The following is a 22,590-nucleotide window of genomic DNA, read 5'->3' on the forward strand; positions in this document are numbered from 1 at the left end:
ATTCATCAGTGTTTCATGTAACTCGTTTGAAGGCAACTCACATGGTGATGTAACTGCAAGCTCCATTTTAGCATGTGACACCTTGGTTACCCTGTGAGGAGCTTGATGTAACCATTGCAAGGGGAGATAACTCTTAAATATGTTTGACTAATGTCAACAGAACACTTAACAAGAAACACAACGTATTGTCCAAGGCTTCATTTTATGATTGCAATGCCAATATTTGATATAACGTTTTAGTTATACCCATATTTTAAGCATGGATGTGTTTTTACATATAATATGCATTTTTTGCCTGAATTGGCAGCATTTATTACTTTATTATTACCATAGTTACGCCTAACCAGAAAACAGTGGTGCTCATCAGGAACTAAAAGGTTAGCCATTGCCACTTGTGTTCACAAATGTGTCAAAACTATGCATGTGAACACCTTCAACACCTTGCAGTATGTTAGAGAGTGTAGACAATTTCTAGTGAACTGAGGGACCGGTCATTATTACAGAATGGGATGTGGGTGAGAGGTTTTTGATGCAATAATATACTGAAAATATTGACCCTCCCCTAATGCTTGTCATATGTTTGGATGAACCGTCCTCCCATGTCCTTGTACATTTTTATCATGACCTTCCTCAAATATATGTATTATTTTATATGACCTTCCTCCAGAGACTCATTCTTGGTGACCCTCCATTGATTCATTTACCCCACTTGTAATAAATGACCGGCCCCTAAACTCCAACATTGTGTGAGTGAATTGGTTGTATCATTTGGCTGCTGAAGCAGACATGCATTAATCACAGATGTCACTAATGTCATTAATTACGTTTTGTGTGATCAGTGCTGATGTTGACTGATATTGGATGGAACATTTAACCCGCCTATAATACATTGTGTGTGTTCTGGCTATGATGAATATGATTTCTTGCTAAAGAACCGATTACTTGTTTGTTCCCTTGGGGTCGGTCCTTTAAAAATGCCCATGAAAACTTGCATGAGAGTTTGGTTGAAATAAATTAGGCAAAGGGAGGTAATTTTGTGGTTAATGAGAGTAATCTCCCCTCATAAACTCACCCACTAGCCTCTGAACAATGGTATGGGGTCGCTGTTCAACAAACAAGAAATTAATTCATTGTGGCCTTGTCTGTGTGAAAGTTTTTTTTCTGTTTTATACATGTCAATCATGCTTTAGAACTAGCAATGCATTTCCATCAATGAATATATCCTGTGCTATATAGAATGCTTTGGTTTATAATGACAGAGAAAATTATGAAATATACACTTCACAAATTCCATTATTGTTGTCTAGAGTTTAAGAAGAAAAAGTATTTGAGTGCAAGGTGAACATTTTAAGTATGTATCAAAGTTCAGAAAGAATTAATGTATGTCAGAAAAGATTCATGATGAATGATTCAAGTTCATTCAACCTACCTCGTGTCTTGATGTCATATCATTTCTGCTGTGAACTGCTGTCAATGTTATGGTCCAAGGGAGACAAGCCAGACACAATTCATGTCAACATTTTTATTCTGTGGCTTTAAAAGTGGAATTTATAATTAATATTCCTTGACTGTCTAAATTAAGGATTTGTTTGTAATTTTTTTCGGTTAAATTGTTATTATTATTTATCATTTTCTAATTTCTTTGTCATTTAGATCCTCTGAAAAACTAATTTTAAAAAATCTATGCACAACACTTGCAACAAATTGGATGGAGTGGGGGACGTGTTCAGAATGGAATACGTGATGAACATTTGTTATTTCTTGAAGTACCTCAGTAATGAATGGGTGAGTCACAATCCCTACCTTAGAAATAGCCTACCTCATCTTAACAGAAATTTTAACACAATTTTAAAAATGGTTTTGAATATTGCTTCATTTCTCATGAAAGATTTGAAGTATTTTTACATGTTTTTCATATATTTTGTATGACACACAACGATATCTTGCTTTTGCCAAAACTGTCTTTGACTGCATATAGATAAAGTAATTATGTAGTCTTTGGACAATACTAATGCTATTGCTTACTGTTGAAATTGGTAAGTCGTACTGTAGACTGTTGTTTTTATTTTTGGGTATGTGGCTCTGTAAGGGTATTAAGACATTTGTCTTTGTATTTCATAACTCTTTATTTTTTGTTCAAAGGATTATATCTTATTTTTGTGTTACACAAAATATTTGTATGTATAATTAATAACCTTGGTTGTTTTCTGTCCATGCAAACAAGATTGATTATTTCCCCATTTGATTCTGATAATTTCATGATAAATAGATGATGATTTGTTATGATTAGAATGATTTGTCATGTGTTACAATGTGTGCGTAGCATGAGTACTGTGTTTCATCAAGGCTTTCGTGGCTCAGTTGTGTAGTGACTGTATTTGCTATCAGACCAATGAAGGTGTGCCAACGTGAAAAGGAAGTTGTAAAAATGTCACATGTTTATTTGAACGTGTCTGTTTGTATGTAAATTAATTCTGTAGATACATTGTAGTTATGACTTTGATTTGATGAAGTGTAAGGCAGGAAAAGCCATTCTGTTAAAGGTGACAGTAGACAAGCGACCAAGTTTTAGAACTGTCTGTTGTTGGCATTCCTTATCTTCTGCAGATCTGCTTAAACAATCTGCTGAATATGTAATTCATTTCTTGTGCTTAATATTAAAAGAACACATGTATATATTTGAATCAGAATTATTTTTCAGTTTTCAACTGAACTTTTAAAGATATATGTTTTTAAACTTATTGAACTCAATGAGTCTAATGTTATAGAGCTAACTGGCTTTTTCTTAAATTTTATTTCATATTTCTTTAGTAAAATATTTGAAGTTAAACTGAGATTAAGTGTTCATATAATGTGGTCTCGTATATTCAGTTTTTGTAGCCGTTTATCTATCCATTTAGTTGATGGTTTCGCTGTAGTAGTAGTTGTAGTAGTAGTAGTAGTAGTAGTAGTAGTAGTAGTAGTAGTAGTAGTAGTGAATATAGACTGTATATAGCTGTTGTAGTGTTGATTAGTAAATATAGACTGTAAATAGTTGTGGTCATGGAAGTGTATGATTGTAATGCTACTGTAAATATTGTTAAAAAAACATTGTATTTACATTGTTTTGCAAACTGAAAAATTTAAACTAAAAAACCACAAAAATCCTTTTAAGAGTCATATATTTGTTGATACTAAACCTGTTGAGTTTTCACACATTTTTTCAGTTTAAATTTTATTCTATTTTTACAAAGTTGAATGACAATGTTGATAGGTTTGCTTTCTGTAGTTAGTTGATATAGTGTTTTCGTGAGCAACTCTGAGATATAGAATATTGTTTGTTCTGACATATGCTTTAAACACATGCAATACCATTACTATTTAGTTTCTAGAATATTTTTCTGTCTATTTCTCAACTTTACTGTTCACTATGGCTCTACAACTTAGTATATATCTTGTACACCTCTGTAATCTTTGCAATGTGCTACACTGAGGGCTATAAAATATGTCCAGAGCTCTAGATGAGCTTTGGTTAATTGGGTATTTTACCCATGGGTTTTCATTTTTAGTGGGCATCCACAATGTTTAGGGGTATACAAATTTGTTTTTACCCACATTTCTTTACATTTGGGTATTTTATAACTTCAAAATCTGTTACTTAATGATCCCTGTAAATCATTTAAAACTAAATTAATAGTAGTCCACACGTTTTACCAAATGTAACTGTTGGTAGATGAGTTTCACGATCAGCTGATACACAATCGTTTTATCTAATAGTTGTAATATACACATTAGTTGTATTTCAAGAGCATTTTTATGTTGTTTGATGCATATTTGGTACCCTAGGGATTTTATGTCTGAGTATTTCAGTTTATTAAATATGTATTTTATGCAAATACGCAGTTTATCTACAGCTCTGAAGACGCCTACTTCAGGAGCTGTTTGGTACTGATGAATGCATCCATGCTGAAATATCTTAGCAGTCATCCACATGAGACCAGTTTCTGTGGCTGGATAGGCATATTTGAGTTACTATTAGACATCGTTAAAACAATTTATATGGTTGTTATTTTAGTTTTATTATTCTATTTCACTCACATAAAACACATTTCGCAGATTAAATTCTTTAAAAAAATTAAATTGATTTTTTCATATTAGGCAGACATTTTTGTAGATATCTATATTTTAGTTTACAAAGGTGGGAAAAAATAAATACAAATGATTGTGTCTTGAATATGGTGTCAGGAGACAGAGTTAGTTTAGCTTGTCCTGACAGTGGTGCAGTTTCAATCTGTGGGGTGAGCTAATTGTTTGTGGTAAACACGCAGAATAACAAAAATAATACTTTTTCAGATTTTGTTTTCTTTCTACTTTTCTTATTTTATGATCTTCAATATTTGAAAACCGGTTAAAAAAAGCCTTGCCCTGTTAGTGTTTGTAGATCTGTACAAACCTTAAAAACTAATTCATTCATGTACACGGTCTCACCATGTGTCAATATGTCTTCACCGTTGGTCCGCCCATTGCGGCTGTTTGAGTCATGTTGTCAGTCAATGCTTGCAATGCAAACTTGTTTTTCAGACATACACTGGTATGTTTTTTAATTTGGGATTAAAAAGGCCCGTAGTGTAAATTTTGGCAATTGGTTAGTCCAGTTTAAATGTTTTTTGAAGAAGTTAAATTTTATGATCTCATTTCATTGCATAATAATCAGTTGAACCATTAGAAACTAACAGGTAAAACTCTGCACAAAGGGACTGAACTCTCCAACCCTGATTGTAGCTTCATGTTATTAAATATATTATCAGTTTGAACACGCATTTAGGACATATTGATATGACACACAAACATGTATTGGCTAAAGGTCAATATATGATCAATTGTATGGAATCGCGTGACTGGTATAATCGGATGTATTCCAATTTACATGCCTCCCAAAAATATATTTTTCAACAGAGAAAATGTTGATTTGGCATGTTATTACAAGGGCTGGTGGGTTAGTTCAGGGAATGACCATTTAGCATTGTGGGAGGGTGTGTGTGGTGTGGTGTGATGGGTGTGGTGGGATGGGGGTAGTGGGGAGGGTGTGTGTGGTGTGGGGTTGTGGGGTGTGGTGTGATGTGGGTAGTGGGGAGGGTGTTTGTGATGTGGGGTTGTGGGGTGTGGTGTGATGGGGGTAGTGGGGAGGGTGTGTGTGATGTGGGGTTGTGGGGTGTGGTGTGATGTGGGTAGTGGGGAGGGTGTGTGTGATGTGGAGTTGTGGGGTGTGGTGTGATGGGGGTAGTGGGGAGGGTGTGTGTGATGTGGGGTTGTGGGGTGGGGTGTGATGGGGGTAGTGGGGAGGGTGTGGGGTTGTGGGGTGCGGTGTGTTGTGGTGTGGTGAGGGTATTGGTAGGGGGAGGGAGGGAGGGTTTGGGGTTGTGGGGTGTGGTGTGGTGGGGGTATAGGTAGGGGGAGGGAGGGAGGGTGTGGTGTGGTGTGGTGTGGTGTGGTGTGGTGTGGTGTGGTATGGTGGGGGTATCGGTAGGGGGAGGGTGGGAGGGTGTGTGTGTAGTGGGGTTGTGGGGTGTGGTGTGGTGGGGGTATAGGTAGGGGGAGGGAGGGAGGGTGTGGTGTGGTGTGGGAAGGGTATTGGTAGGGTGAGGGAGGGAGGGTTTGGGGTTGTGGGGTGTGGTGTGGTGGGGGTATAGGTAGGGGGAGGGAGGGAGGGTGTGGTGTGGTGTGGGAAGGGTATTGTTAGGGTGAGGGAGGGAGGGTTTGGGGTTGTGGGGTGTGGTGTGGTGGGGGTATCGGTAGGGGGAGGGTGGGAGGGTGTGTGTGATGTGGGGTTGTGGGGTGTGGTGTGATGGGGGTAGTGGGGAGGGTGTGTGTGATGTGGGGTTGTGGGGTGTGGTGTGATGGGGGTAGTGGGGAGGGTGTGTGTGATGTGGGGTTGTGGGGTGTGGTGTGATGTGGGTAGTGGGGAGGGTGTGTGTGATGTGGAGTTGTGGGGTGTGGTGTGATGGGGGTAGTGGGGAGGGTGTGTGTGATGTGGGGTTGTGGGGTGGGGTGTGATGGGGGTAGTGGGGAGGGTGTGGGGTTGTGGGGTGCGGTGTGTTGTGGTGTGGTGAGGGTATTGGTAGGGGGAGGGAGGGAGGGTTTGGGGTTGTGGGGTGTGGTGTGTGGTGGGGGTATAGGTAGGGGGAGGGAGGGAGGGTGTGGTGTGGTGTGGGAAGGGTATTGGTAGGGTGAGGGAGGGAGGGTGTGGTGTGGTGTGGTGTGGTGTGGTGTGGTGTGGTGTGGTGTGGTGTGGTGTGGTGTGGTGTGGTGGGGGTATCGGTAGGGGGAGGGTGGGAGGGTGTGTGTGTAGTGGGGTTGTGGGGTGTGGTGTGGTGGGGGTTTCGGTAGGGGAAGAGAGGGAGGGTGTGTGTGATATGGTGGGGGGTTTTTGTAGGGGAAGGGAGGGAGGGAGGGTGTGTGTGGTATGGTGGGGGTATTGGTTGGGGGTAGGAGGGATATTTGTTGGGAGACCGACCATTTTACAGTCACAACTCCATGATTAGTCTGTCTCACAGTCCACAGAACCATATTATTTTTCCTTCCGCCCAGGTCTTACTGCTATAGTTCTAAATGAAGTAAGTCTAGATTTGCCACCGGTTCTGAATCTCCCATCTCAATGGTGCTCCTTTTCAATTTAAAATGGTGTTGTTTGTTTCTATCAAAATTATATATTTTCAGAGACGAAGCATTCAATCCTCTTCATGACATGCAGTTTTTGTCACGGAAGGAGGACTAAACAATAGATTGTTTTCAGGTCAGCCAGTGAAAACTTTCTTTTCGTTGTTGTAAATCTTAGGCCAATGTTTTTCCCCTAGGACATGTATTGTCTGGAAGAAACTAGTTTTTAAAAAAAGAAGCTAGAACCACCCCCCACCCCCCTCAAGAACATCGAATGGTCGTTCCCTAACCTTACATATACTGGGACCACATGTAGTTCACTAGAACGTTGTTCATCATGTTATAACATTGTCCATGTTTGAGGAATATGTATTACATGTTAGATTGTCTTGTCTTTGTCTGGGACAAAAACATTCAAACATACATCTTCGTTGTCACTGTCACACTGCCAAAATCTTTCGATAGCCAGATTGATGGATAGTTGCTTGGGGCATCCATTGTTTGTGTTGAGCTTGTGAGTTCAAATTATTATTCCAACTTTCAAATAACAAATGAAATATGTTTTGTTGTCTCCATAACCATCCTTGGCCTAGCAGACAAAATTCCTATTCATACAAAATTTGGTATTGAGGACCAATTACTTCCCAAGAGTTGTCAGTTGTTCTATATTTTTATACATTTATACTTGTAGTGAACATGATTCAAACTGATTTGTCATTTGTTAGAATGTTTATATGAATATGATAAAACAAATACGAATAAAATGAGGTTATGTTTTTAGTAATCTGTCCATTTGTTCTGTTTATGAAATATATCTTATTAGAAAGTGTGAAGTTCATCTTCCACATTGAAGTGTAGAGTGATTGAGTGAGTATGGTTTTACGCCGCTTGTAGCAATATTCCAGCAATATCACGGCGGGGGACACCAGAAATGGGCTTCACACATTGTACCCATGTCAGGAATCGAACCTGGGTCTTTGGCGTGACGAGCGAACGCTTTAACCACTCGGCTACCCGACCACCCTTGAAGTGTAGAACTGTCAGTTATTTGTGTCATGCTGATTATCCAACTTTATTGCTCAGTTGTCATGCAGGGCCAGTGGATTCCACGTAACTTATGCTCAGCGACTTAATGGATCGGTGGTCTTGGTTGATTGTGTGTCATCGTACCCTGATGGTGTGGATTGCTGCTCATGATATCAATCACAGGATTGCCTCCTCCAGACTTGATTAGTTACAGGCTGCAATCCTAAAACTGGAATATTGCTTGGGGAGGCATGACAACAAACAAACTCACCTACATGAAAATTACTCCCAGATATAAATATATTACTGACACAAAAAACTAACGATGTGAATGTAGCTATCGTTGAGGTATACATTTACAATACCGTGGCGCTACATCTGAATGCAACATCTGATCACAATGACATTTCTCATCCTGCATGAACAAAGTGCGTGCGACTATAGGGAAACTCACAATCACTAATGCAATTAAGCAAAACACCGTCTTCCCGAGGCAAGAGAGTTAACTGACTATAAAAGTCCAGTTTCCACCCTTGCCGAACTAGGCTGGTATTATGGAGTTACATTTTGGCTGGACTAACGAGTCTTTGCATAGTCCAATCAAAATCGCGCACCGAAATCGAAATCCGGTTCGAAAACTGTCGTGCTGATTTCGGTCGATTGCAGGATTTGCAAAACATGTGCACCACCAACTCGTTAGCAGATATTTTCCAAATCTTTTCATGTTTTTAATCAAGGTGCTCATGTGATTTGATGCATTTCGCGATGTAAGACCCGTTTTATCACAATATAGATCGTGATTATCGATCAGATCGTCCTGACTCGGCGCCACCATTTTTTGTGAAGCAAACGCAAGTGATGCGAGAGGTGGAATCTGATTGGTCGATAGGAGAGGCTTAGGAGGGACATAACTTGTAATAGCCACTGGTAGCGCTACGATCGAGCCCAGGAATTCCAGCCTAGTTCGACAAGGGTGGAAACTGGACTTTTAAAGTCAGTTAACTCTCTTGCCTCGGGAAGATGGCAAAACACAGGCTTAAAAAAGCCTCCGAGACAATATCTCAATGAAAAGACAACATGGCCAATTGTGGGTACGATAGAGGGGGGTTGGGGGTCATAAATACCCAAGTAGCCCGAATGTTTGGCTAATCAAAAAGTGTAATTTCTCGACTGTGGGACAAGTACCGTCAAACGGGTGGACTGGGAATGAAACCTGGTCTAAAAAAGAACACCTAGATAAGATCATCTCATTTCATTAATTGCAAAACACAAAAGGATTCAAATCTTTTCCTGTTATCAAAAGAGAATTCTGTACAATAACAGGAAGGTGAATTTCAACATCAATCATTAAAAACAGGTTCTTTGCAGCCTGCCGGAAAGCATGGCGTCCTGTGAAGAGTGTAACCCTAACAGCTGACCAAAGGTGGAAGATGGGATGGGCTGTGTGCCAAACGTGTTATATATCATGTCTAAAGACGAATCATGGTCTTGTCTCTGAATTCACAGATGGCAGGAAACGTTGGCGACGTAGCGGCGAGCGTTATGCCAGGGCAACAATTCTTGACCATGATTGGTTTGTGGGAGGCAGTGACATGATGTTGGGCGGTATCACACATGAAAGGCGAACTAATTTTGTTATTGTGAATGGACAAGTGATTGGCCAGCGATACATTGACAAAATTTTGCATCCTGTCATTGTTCCATTAGCTAGAATCAACGGCAGAAAGAATGTGAAATGACAATGCCATACCATATAGCAGCGGGGGACACCAGAAATGGGCTTCACACATTGTACCCATGTCGGGAATCCAACCTGGGCCTTCGGTGACGAAATGGCTTTGGCCATTAGTACCCACCCCTCCCTATGGTTGGATGACATCACCTCCGGATTTACAGTATAACTCTAAAACAAAGTCCCATCAGGCCACCCTAAAGAAATAAATAAGCACTTAGGGGAGGGGAGGATAGGGGAGGGGAGGGGAGGAGAGCACCCTTGAGTTTAATACATGAACAAAATTTGGTTATACGAGTTCGTATCTTGTTGTGTGAGACATTGGAGGAAGACCTTAAGAGATGCATGTTTTTGACATTTACCACTTTGGCGAAGCCCACAAGCTCGGCCATATTGCCGACATTCCACATATGATAATCAGGGTGCATTTTGGACTCCAACCCTCACTCATCCCAAGCCCTGATAGGTCTTCTTCTGGTCACTCCAGTTCTTCCTCCAGTGAATCAGATGTAACATCATGATAAACAACAGAAATATCAATGAAATTCAAAAATAGTTTAATTTGCACAAAACATGCCAATGATATAAATATTGACTCAAATGATGAAAATAAATAGGGGAATTATTTGGTATTAACCATTCATACTCAGATCATGCAAGTGTTTAATATCAGTATATACACTTTGTAATATATTCCATAGTAACAACACCATGGTGTACAAATATTTTCTGACATACTTTAAAAAACTGCAAATAAAGACTAGATTACTTTAAAGTAAGGTACAGAGATCACGTACACCAGCCTAAACTGTTCAACAAAACAAGCGTTGAGGCTACGTAATAATGATTGTTCATATATTTGATTCTAAAGAATGACAAATCAACATGACTGTCTATAATAAACAATATCACAGGTAGGAAACAAGGAATAACAAAAAATGATGAATGTTTGATTAAAAACTGCAAACATATCACACAAAACAAAGGAAATCGTGAGTTGTTTCTTCATATTGAGCAAACCACGGACTTGTATATATAGGTCTGTGAGAAAACTGAATCTGAGCATAGCACACTTACCGTATTCAACGTAATAAGCGCCCAGGGCGCTCTCAAAATTAGAAATAGGGGGCACTTATTAGAATATTATTTTGAGTTGAAAGATCGTAAATTTCGTGGTTTATGCTAACAGCCTGAAATGTTTACATAAGACAGATATATTTTTCAAGAATCTAATTGCCCATAATTAAGGGTGATATAACACATGAGTGCGTATCATACACGAATAAATAAGTCTTGTGTACATTGATCAATCGGAAGGGGTGCTGATTGGGATTGTTCACTTGCCAATATATTAGCAAATATCGCCGTGGGCGCTTATTAGAGCAGGGTGCTTATTACGTCGAATACGGTACAAATCTCTTTCTGAAAAGTGAGAAGGTACAATATAGTTTAGGCAGAAACATATGCCATGGCTGTGAATGGTGACATTAAATTCAAACCTGTGGCAAGAGAACATCAAGGAATAGGTACTTGTTTTGTTTTAAAACCATCTTTTTGAAAAAACAAATTTAGATTTAAATTTTCACTTAAAACATAACAATTACAGACCAAACAAGTCATTTTGTAACAAGGAACACATGATCAGTACATGTGGCCTGAGAAGGATTTATGTGAAATAGTTAAAGCCTTTCCTCTGCTGAATACTTATCTGTAAATCTTAATGTGATGATGACTTGGTCATGTCTATCTTAAAGAAGGACTAGGCTCAGGAAACTTGGCAGTCCCAGCCAGTTTGATGGATGTAATGGTAGTTACAACACTCCTCTACTCACAACAAATGTTATAATGTTTATCAACCTAACAGTAAATACATAGATGCAATATTTCAGTTTGAAGAAAGACTGCCAGTAATCACAACCATGAGGCCTATAATATTATTATGTGTGGTAAATAAATATACATCAACTACAATGACCAGAGACAGCTTGCAGTCCTCCATGCAGTAAATCTTGACATGCACATTACTCTGAATAATGGAAATAAATAATTAACACTAATGTGCATATCTATATCCTCGTGTTATGGGTTTTCGAGGCCCTAAGAAGTATATCTCATTACGTGTCTAATAACAATCTCAATACACTCAAATTAGTTCACGGTAAGCAAAGGCTCTTATGATAGACACGGTAGGATTAACAAATAATATTGTAGTTAATAACAGGCAGTATTGCACGTCCCTCAGCCTGAGATTCACTCACATGGAATACCCATGACAACAGTGACAAATACGATGCTATGTTCTTAGCCCTGTTTAGTAATATGAATACTATTACTGTTCGTTAAAAATAACCTGAAACACAATGAATAGACATAATCAACTTAAACTTGAAATAAAAAAAGAGGTTTGGGGATGAAGTCCATCCCCAAACACATCGAATGAGATTCGAACCCTTACAAGGCATTGTTGTTTTTGATGATCTCATGTCTAAATACCCAGAACTCAATTTAATGTTTGTGGCCAAATATTACAATGAATTATATATGCATTTTCAAAGTGTCTTGGTATACCCTGAAACCCTGTTACTCCGAACCTGTTGAACCGGAAGTCTGCATTTCAGATGGGTACAACGTGACCCTCCATCCATACAAAGGGACATTACTCTGTATTATGCCTTAAAGTGAGATTGACCAATCAGAGAGCAGAACTACTAACCCCATATAGCCTGTAATCATTAGTACAAATCCAAGATGGTTGATACTGACCTAATATGAGACCATATACTGTCAGTAGCAGCCATGTTGGATTTTCCAACACCCACCTCACATATTTCACATGAAAATTCTGGTACTGAAATTCGTTATTGGACACTGTTTCATGTTTTAATATAATAAATTGTGATGTGCAAAGACATTAATTTTTAAAGAAACCACATTTGTGTTTTTATTGATAAAGAAATAGAGAGAAAAAAAGCTAGCGGCGGAGGTCACAGATTTACAAATAGCAACGTCATAGAGCATAATATAGGATGACGTCACAAACAAGAAACGTGATGCCAATGACGCCACATATCAAAAGAATAGATAGCATCCCGTCATTAGGAAAAAGTGAGCTGCTCTCAAGTTACAGAGGCCGGCAGATTTCTCAGATAATTCTATCCATTAAAACTATGATACTTGTTTAAATGTTCACATTTAGTGCATTATATATTCCACTGTTAATGTTTGTGTTTACATTAAATCGTTGTATCGGAAACATATGTACTGGTCCTGTCATTTATACCAGTTATAAGTGTCAAGTTTCCATTTTGACATGACATGTCCGACAAAGATACCAAATAGTGTAAACTTTTCGGCATAATAAATTTGTTATGGTGTCTTTTATTGCAGTATCCCGTGTTATATCAGGTTAGCAGAAAAATATTGGACTTGGCTCACACCTCACCCAATATTTTTCTGCTCACCCAATATGACACCGTATACGCCAACTAAAGACACCATAACAAATAGTACTCATCTGGTGATTTGTTAATCAGGATGACATTCTTTTCTGACACTGCTTCAAGACATACAGTATCTTTCTCTGAAGGAGGAGCTCAACAGTTTAATATATTTCCCATTTGTTGCAGGCTGCCCAGTGTGTTCAATTAGTGTAAGTGTGTGTAAAACCTGAATGAAGTGAAGGTGTTTTTGTCCATCCCAGGAATATGACATGGTCACCCCTGTATAATGCTTTCAGGAAGAGGAGCTAAACACTTGACATCAGTAGGGAGTCAAGGCCTGGTCAGACACTAAACACTTTACATCAGTAGGGGGTCAAGGCCTGGTCAGACACTAAACACTTTACATCAGTAGGGGGTCAAGGCCTGGTCAGACACTAAACACTTTACATCAGTAGGGAGTCAAGGCCTGGTCAGACACTAAACACTTTACTTCAGTAGGGAGTCAAGGCCTGGTCAGACACTAAACACTTTACTTCAGTAGGGAGTCAAGGCCTGGTCAGACACTAAACACTTTACTTCAGTAGGGAGTCAAGGCCTGGTTAGACACTAAACACTTTACTTCAGTAGGGAGTCGGGCCTGGTTAAATATTAAACACTTTACATCAGTAGGGAGTCAAGGCCTTGTTAGATATTAAACACTTTACTTCAGTAGGGAGTCAAGGCCTGGTCAGATATTAAACACTTTACTTCAGTAGGGAGTCCTGACATGGTCAGACACTAAACACTTTACATCAGTAGGGAGTCAAGGCCTGGTCAGACACTAAACACTTTACATCAGTAGGGAGTCAAGACCTGGTCAGACACTAAACACTTTACTTCAGTAGGGAGTCAAGACCTGGTCAGACACTAAACACTTTACTTCAGTAGGGTGTCAAGGCCTGGTCAGACACTAAACACTTTACTTCAGTAGGGAGTCAAGGCCTGGTCAGACACTAAACACTTTACTTCAATAGGGAGTCCTGACATGGTCAGACACTAAACACTTTACTTCAGTAGGGAGTCAAGGCCTTGTCAGACACTAAACACTTTACTTCAGTAGGGAGTCAAGGTCTTGTCAGACACTAAACACTTTACTTCAGTGGAAAGTCAAGGCCTGGTCAGACACTAAACACTTTACTTTAGTTGGGAGTCCTGACATGGTCAGACACTAAACACTTTACTTCAGTAGGGAGTCAAGGCCTGGTCAGACACTAAACACTTTACTTCAGTAGGGAGTCAAGGCCTTGTCAGACACTAAACACTTTACTTCAGTAGGGAGTCGGGGCCTGGTCAGACACTAAACACTTTACTTCAGTTGGGAGTCAAGGCGTGGTCAGACATTAAACACTTTACTTCAGTTGGGAGTCAAGGCCTGGTCAGACACTAAACACTTTACTTCAGTAGGGAGTCAAGGCCTGGTTAGACACTAAAACACTTTACTTCAGTAGGGAGTCAAGACCTGGTCAGACACTAAACACTTTACTTCAGTAGGGAGTCAAGGCCTGGTCAGACACTAAACACTTTACTTCAGTAGGGAGTCAAGACCTGGTCAGACACTAAACACTTTACTTCAGTAGGGTGTCAAGGCCTGGTCAGACACTAAACACTTTACTTCAGTAGGGAGTCAAGGCCTGGTCAGACACTAAACACTTTACTTCAATAGGGAGTCCTGACATGGTCAGACACTAAACACTTTACTTCAGTAGGGAGTCGGGCCTGGTCAGATACCAAACACTTTACTTCAGTAGGGAGTCAAGGTCTTGTCAGACACTAAACACTTTACTTCAGTGGAAAGTCAAGGCCTGGTCAGACACTAAACACTTTACTTTAGTTGGGAGTCCTGACATGGTCAGACACTAAACACTTTACTTCAGTAGGGAGTCAAGGCCTGGTCAGACACTAAACACTTTACTTCAGTAGGGAGTCAAGGCCTTGTCAGACACTAAACACTTTACTTCAGTAGGGAGTCGGGGCCTGGTCAGACACTAAACACTTTACTTCAGTTGGGAGTCAAGGCGTGGTCAGACATTAAACACTTTACTTCAGTAGGGAGTCAAGGCCTTGTCAGACACTAAACACTTTACTTCAGTAGGGAGTCAAGGCCTTGTCAGACACTAAACACTTTACTTCAGTAGGGAGTCCTGACATGGTCAGACACTTAACACTTTACATCAGTAGGGAGTCGGGGCCTGGTCAGACACTAAACACTTTACATCAGTAGGGAGTCAAGGCCTGGTCAGACACTAAACACTTTACTTCAGTAGGGAGTGAAGGCCTTGTCAGACACTAAACACTTTACTTTAGTAGGACGTCACAGTAGAGGTGGATTTTGAGAAAGGTGGGAGCACATTACACCCAAGTTACAATGTGACCTGGTCGATTGCACAGTTAACATGTATGGTGTCTCACAAAGGACTTACATACAGATATAATACTGATATATACTTTCACTTCAAGCAAACTACACTTTTCTAGTTCTAGTTTTGATCACTGGCCATCTATTTATTAGTTAAAAAACAACTGTGTCAATTCGTTGGGATCAGAGACATAGTTTGTCACAACACTTGAGCAGTCACATCGCTCATAGATTACAGACAATAAACAACAACATAATGTATGGCTAAACTTTCCTATATCTACAAATCATATGATAATTCAAAGCAATAGCAATATTGTTCTATTAACTCTGGGGAAGAGTAATTTAAATTAAATAATTGAGTTCAATGTATCAGGGTAACATGCACTTATTATTTGTGACATGGATCAAGATTTCCAGCTTGGAATTAAACAAAGGCCATTTTAAATAGAAGGTGGGCTCTGAGTATCAGCTGAGATTAATCCAAGATGGACAGAAGTCCTTTAGTGTGTCTACACAATACCTGATGGCTATCCTCTCATCACTGGGGTCAGGGTGGGGAAATACCACTCACTACCTGATGGCTATCCTCTCATCACTGGGGACAGGGTGGGGGAGGAGGGGGGAATACCACTCAATACCTGATGGCTACCCTCTCATCACTGGGGTCAGGGTGGGGAAATACCACTCAATACCTGATGGCCATCCTCTCATCACTGGGGACAGGGTGGGGTAATACCACTCAATAGCTGATGGCTATCCTCTCATCACTGGGGACAGGGCGGGGAAATACCACTCAATACCTGATGGCTATCCTCTCATCACTGGGGACAGGGTGGGGAAATACCACTCAATACCTGATGGCTATCCTCTCATCACTGGGGACAGGGTGGGGGAGGAGGGGGAAATACCACTCAATACCTGATGGCTACCCTCTCATCACTGGGGACAGGGTGGGGAAATACTACTCAATACCTGATGGCTTTCCTCTCATCACTGGGGACAGGGTGGGGAAATACCACTCAATACCTGATGGCTATCCTCTCATCACTGGGGACAGGGTGGGGAAATACCACTCAATACCTGATGGCTATCCTCTCATCACTGGGGACAGGGTGGGGAAATACCACTCAATACCTGATGGCTATTCTCTCATCACTGGGGACAGGGTTGGGAAATACCAATCAATACCTGATGGCTTCCTCTCATTACAACATTCAGGGGCAAGGAATTACAGTGGTATTAGATAATATGACTAAATATGACTGAATACAAATCGAGAGACTTATCATCATTAAGTTCTGTTGTAACATGTTCTGATCTTTTTTAAATCTTCTGAAACTGTAACCACTTCCTCCTGAACTGTAACCATGGTAACGACTTTATCTTCCTCCTGAAACTGTAACCACTTCCTCCTGAACTGTAACCATGGTAACGACTTTATCTTCCTCCTGAAACTGTATCCACTTCCTCCTGAACTGTAACCATGGTAACGACTTTCTACGGGCTTACGTCTGAGAGTCAGCTGATGTCATGTTACCGGGTGATGTCATGACTGATGAGTGGAATGCTTGAGAGGTGTCAGAGGTCGACATGAGGCTTACAAGTTACAAGTTTCATCAAAGGCAAATTAAAAACATTTTGTACAATATAGCTCATGGTACAATATAGATACATGATATAGAAACATTTGACAATTAAGTTGAAAACCCCAACTGGTCCACAGATTAAAATGACTGTTGCTATGTGTTGCAAAGATGGCTGTTATTTCTATAATCTCATCAAAAATCTGTTACTCCGATACAACAGGGAAAGAAGGCCTGACAGCCTCTCCATAGGTCTAATCAAGCAAGCTTTCTGATCAGCCAATCAGTGTCCAGGCTTCTAAATTCTCATTCCTGAAACTCTGATTTCTGTATGTTCCAAATGCAAAATAATAAAGACTGCGCGATCATATCGTCAATATTTGATACATATGTCATTTCATGGCATTCACACTAAAAAGGTGCACTGTATGATTGTGTTGTGTGTGGGTTTCTGTTATCAAATCAACATTTCTGAATTGAGGTGGTTAATGAATGAAGCCTAATCTTTTTAAATTGTTTGTTTGTTGTTTAAGGCCACACTCAGCCCCATTACTGCTATATGACGGTGGCCTGTAAATAATCAGGTCTGGACCAGTCAATCACGGACTTGATCTGACAATCAACAATCCACAGCATTGGGGTACAATGACCCACAATGCACCACTTCTCACGACCAGCGTAGGTTGCTGGGAACCAATAGCCTAGAGAGCTGATTTCTGACTGATGCAACTGTTTTTTAGATTTTTAGAGTTTGTCTGAAAGTTGAAATCAGGTTCTTTTTGTGATCCAGTGCCACAGAATCAGGGGTATTATTTTAGGTACAGAAAGTTGTTTCTTTTCCTGACGAGAAACTAATCCTAGATAAATGCAAATGAGCTCCACACACTGTATGTCCCTCTGCGTAGGCTGTGTGGAGCAGTTCTATAACAGTTGTACAACCATCCTATCATCGGTGAATCTGAGGTTGCACTTGGTGCGAGGAGTTTGCGGGAGTTAAAACTACCCCTGGGTCCTCTGTAGAATGTGTATAAATCTAAACTCTTGTGTTGAATGTCGTCTACGCGTCTCAGATCTTGTGTGGAATGTCGTGTATACATCTAAACTCTAGTGTGGAATGTCGTCTACACGTCTCAAGTCTTGTGTAGAATGTCGTGTATACATCTAAACTCTTGTGTGGAATGTTGTGTACACATCTCAAGGCTTTTGTGGAATGTCGTGTGCCCAAGTCTTGAGTGGAAAGTTGTATACGTCACATGTCTTCTTCAGAATGTTGTGTATACATCACAACTCAGAATGCATAGATGTGAGAGGAATCTTGGGGGAGTCTGGTGGACTTGGACTCTGCAATGGAACGTCATCATATCAATGTCATCATATCACCAAGTGCTGTGTATCGATCCACGGCTTAAAACTCCAATGTACCTGCATCTGCAAACCAGTTATATTTCCTCCTGGATTCTATTGTGTCAGTTAGGTTTTTATAATTACCCCGGTCCATGGAATCCATGTGTCAATTTTCATTCTCAGCTCCCTAGGACTATACAGCTGAAGCTGCCCATGCGGCGTTAGGTTAACAGTCACATTACCATCTCATCCTACCGGGTACCCATTCACTGCTGCATGTACAGATGAATATTTTGAACGAAAGGTGAGGTGAAGTGAAATGGGGTTTAATGTCGCATCCAAGATTATTGCACTTATATAGCGACGTTTATGTACGTGTGTGTGTTTGTGTGGCTGCTTGTACTAGTCCGGACTGATGCCGATTTATAGTGCTAGCTCACTGAGATACAATCTGGCAATTTAACATGAATACAACACTCAGACACAGTATGCTGACACCAAGCCGACCAGTCCTTGTTTTATCCCCTTAGCGCCAGGCAGAGTTACAACAAGTCCCATCTTTTCATGTCTTTTGGTTATGACACGGCAGGGGATCGAACCCAAAACCTTCCGCTCCCCAGGCGGCGCTCTACCGCTGGACCATGGAGGCGGTCTCGAACGAAGGGAATCTAAGGAGACACCACAATTGTTCCATGTGCTTCAGTACGAGGCAGTATCTGTATTCCTCCTTATTGTTTCATCACTCACCTCCATCCTGAGCCTCATCTGCTGCTCTCTCTCCTCCTCCAGGAGCTCCGACTCCCAGTCCCCGTTCTCATCCCCCGGGTCGAAGCTGTACAGTGGCATCAGATGGTGGCGGAGACGGTCCAGTCTGGACCACAAACATCAGCACTAGTCAGTGTTCGAAATTAAGCATGAAAGTTAAGGTGTCCTTGTCCTAACCCTAATGTTAAAAGTTATAAGATTTAGGGCTCCCCAGATTCACATACCATGTATTTCAGCTCTATCATTGATAATGACTTGTATTTCAGCTCTATCATTGATAATGACTTGTATTTCAGCTCTATCATTGATAATGACTTGTATTTCGGCTCTATCATTGATAATGACTTGTATTTCGGCTCTATCATTGATAATGACTTGTATTTCAGCTCTATCATTGATAATGACTTGTATTTTTGTCTTAGACACGATGATAATATTGTTACAGGTCACATATCGATTGCTACATGAGTCGCCATTAGATAATGTTTTTATCACAATGAAGTATTTCAAAATGTATGTCACCAGCAGCATTAGTTAGATATGTTTTCAGGGTTTTATGCAACGTTAAAATATCTTCTAAGACAAGGTAAGACCCTTTGTTTTAAACTACTCAATTCAATTCAAAATTCACACATTCAAAAGAGTGTATACAGTTAAAACAACAAAGACCCTACCTGTTTTTCTTAAGCACCAACACAGTCTGTAAAACAAATGAACATACGTGTAATGTCATTAAGTTTTGATCAAATACAAAAGGCTGACAGTAGATAGAAGCTAGTAAGGCCATTATTGTTATATTTCACCACAGACATGTCACATATGATTTTATGTTTTAAAAACAATCATGAAAATATATAAAATGAACAATTTGACATTCATATTCTAAAAATTGATCTTTTTGAGAAATTCCATCTTCCCGAGGCAAGGGCATTAACTGACAATAAAAGTCCAGTTTCCACCCTTGCCGAACTAGGCTGAAATTTCCAGGATCGATCATAGCGCCACCTGTGGCTATTATGAGTTATGTTCCTTCTATGTTCCTCCTATTAACCAATGAGATTCCATCTCTTATATCACATGCATTTGCTTCAAACAAAATGGCTGTGCCCAGTCAAGACGATCTGCTCAACAATCAAGGTCTACATTGTAATCAAACGGGTCTTACCCCGCGAAGTGCATAAAATGATGTGAGCACCTTGATTAAAGCATGAAAGAATTTGCAAAATATCTGTTGACTCCCAGTTGGCGGAACACATGCTTTGCAAATCCTGCAGTTGACCGAAATCTGCACTTGAAATCCATTTTGTTTAGGAACCGGATGTCTTGTTCGTTATGCGATTTGATTGGACTATGCATAGACTTGTTAGTCCAGGCAAAACATAACTCCATAATTGCAGCCAAGTTCGGCAAGGGTGGAAACTGGACTTTTATAGTCAGTTAACTCCCTTGCCACGGGAAGATGAAGAAATTCGGCCTTTCAGATGATCATTAATACACATGTTGGTGTACAGTATTACTAGTTGATCAGGACATCATCCCGGTACAGAGACTGGTCAATTGAGCTTCAGGGGAAGGCATCTTAGGTCAAATCCAACTAGTCCGCAGTTCATTTTGGATTAGTGGTTTATGTATTAAAAACAGCTAGATTTTAGTAGAAAACAACTGGTCCTCTAAATTTTCACTAGTCTTTTACTAACAGACAAGTGGCTGTGTCTATCTCTGTTAACATCAACTTGCAGGCAACTCACCTTAGTATTTTAGCTGTACAAGACAATGATATGGTTAGTTCACAATCCTTGGGCAGGCCTTATCTTTTTGTTTGTATTTTAACAGCATTTCGGGGAATATCTACCATGTCTTCAGACATGAAACAACATATATTTTGTGTGCTTCCCATATATGAAACAAGTTCTCATATCCACTCAACAAAATATATTATCCCTTTACAGAAATTGATATAAAAGAATTTCCAGTTACATAAAAATAATTTGTGTTGTATTTCATTGTGGGATGCTTGTAGAAGGGAGGTAACTCTGCCTACATCTGTTTTTTAACAAAGCTCTCAATGCTGATACCACAATCATAGCATTGAAATATTTTTCCACATATCTTAAACAATAGAGAAGTTATTTGTTGTATTAATTGTTACCATCTTTATTTATTGTTTTGACAAACTACACCTTAAGCTGAGCAAAGATATGAGAAACACATAACACAATGTGTTGTTGTGTGTGTACATATGATACTGACATGTGTACTGGTATCACTGCATGCATGATTTGGCCAACAGTAGTGAAAGCAATATTTAATATTACCACAATGATGACAAGTCCAATAAAAATCACAGATCCAATGGGGATAAGTATATAGGCAAGGACTTGTCCTGATGACTTCTCTGTTTTTGCATCAGACTGTAGAGTGGTGACATCGATTGTTGTGTTGACTGTTGACACCATTATGTGGAGGAATGATGGACTGGTTTTTTTTCACGATTCACCAGTTGGACAGAAAGGCTGCCATCACGTTGGAACAAAGCTGCTTGGTAGACAGGATGGCTGCCATCATACTGACCAAATCTTGTGTCCTCTAGTCTGTTGATGCTGGCATTTCCTTATTATCGAAGCACAAGGTTTCCTAGAAATGTAAAGAATTATCAATAGTATCAGTGTTGATAGAAACAGATATATATGGATACAGATGCATATAGATGGGACATTACAATAAAGTTTTTGTTGATAGATTTGTAACCTATTAAGAAAATTAACATACACAATCTGTGAAAAGAAGACGAAGAAGTCTCCGGTAGCCATCCAAGAACATTTAATGGCCGTCTATTATTTCATCATCATTCAGGCAAGGCAGTTTGTCAACACATGGACAGCACATGATGACATAAAACATGTGAATCGGGTGCATATAACTGTTGAACAGGCAACGAAATGGCAGACAAACGAAATTACACACCACAACATGTACACAGCATCGGCAATAGGCGAACAGTCTTACTATTCTTATTATTATTGACCAGCATTCATTCAATTACTTTATGACAATCTGGCCTCCCTCCCCTGTCAATTTTGACTAAATAATCATGAGACACAATATATTTTAACAGGACTGACCTATGAATATTAAGGCAATGTGCATGCCATAAATCTAGTCACGATATGAATAAACTTACTCAATACATGTCAGGCAACGGGGTGAATGAATATATTGTTTTAACATTTATTCATAAGATAGCTGATCTGAAGAAGGATGAGCGATGTATATAATTTGTAGGGTCAGTGATAAGAATACTTCCATTTTAAATCATGAAGTATATTACTCAAAGAAATAATCACAATACCTAAACATCCATTTTCAAAACAAAACAATCTACGAGACTATGACATGAATATTTGAAGGGGATAGTCGATTATTGGTTTCCATTTGATCAAGGGTGTTTTGTGCCCATGTCATATTTAACATGTTCATCAGGTGTCATTTTCTCGTGCTACGAATGAAAACAATCCCAGCGTGTATGAATTTAAAATAGGGTGATCAGTGTTCAGTTTACACAACACGTAACACCATACCGTAATTGTTGTCAGGGCAAAATAGCAGACAGCCTTTGAAACAGGAAGTAGTCACCGGAAGTTGAACTACTGTCAAAATATAATCCCA

At 39.8% G+C, this 22,590-nt stretch overlaps 1 protein-coding gene across 1 annotated transcript; it reads right to left on the bottom strand.

Annotated features, from left to right (window-relative positions):
- Positions 1–10,684: 10,684 nt before the first annotated feature.
- On the bottom strand, positions 10,685–22,562 carry LOC124111538 (small integral membrane protein 29-like). Its single transcript, XM_046471279.2, has 5 exons — positions 22,503–22,562; positions 21,240–21,558; positions 19,599–19,624; positions 18,907–19,030; positions 10,685–18,156 (listed from the first exon to the last, which is right to left on the bottom strand). The coding sequence occupies exons 2-5, from the start codon at positions 21,378–21,380 to the stop codon at positions 18,097–18,099; spliced, it is 351 nt and encodes a 116-aa protein (XP_046327235.1). The 5' UTR covers positions 21,381–21,558; positions 22,503–22,562; the 3' UTR covers positions 10,685–18,096.
- Positions 22,563–22,590: the final 28 nt, after the last annotated feature.

This window comes from Haliotis rufescens, unplaced genomic scaffold (assembly GCF_023055435.1).
Source record: "Haliotis rufescens isolate VD_foot unplaced genomic scaffold, xgHalRufe1.0.p SCAF_71, whole genome shotgun sequence".
In the NCBI taxonomy this organism is placed as follows: Eukaryota; Metazoa; Mollusca; class Gastropoda; order Lepetellida; family Haliotidae; genus Haliotis; species Haliotis rufescens.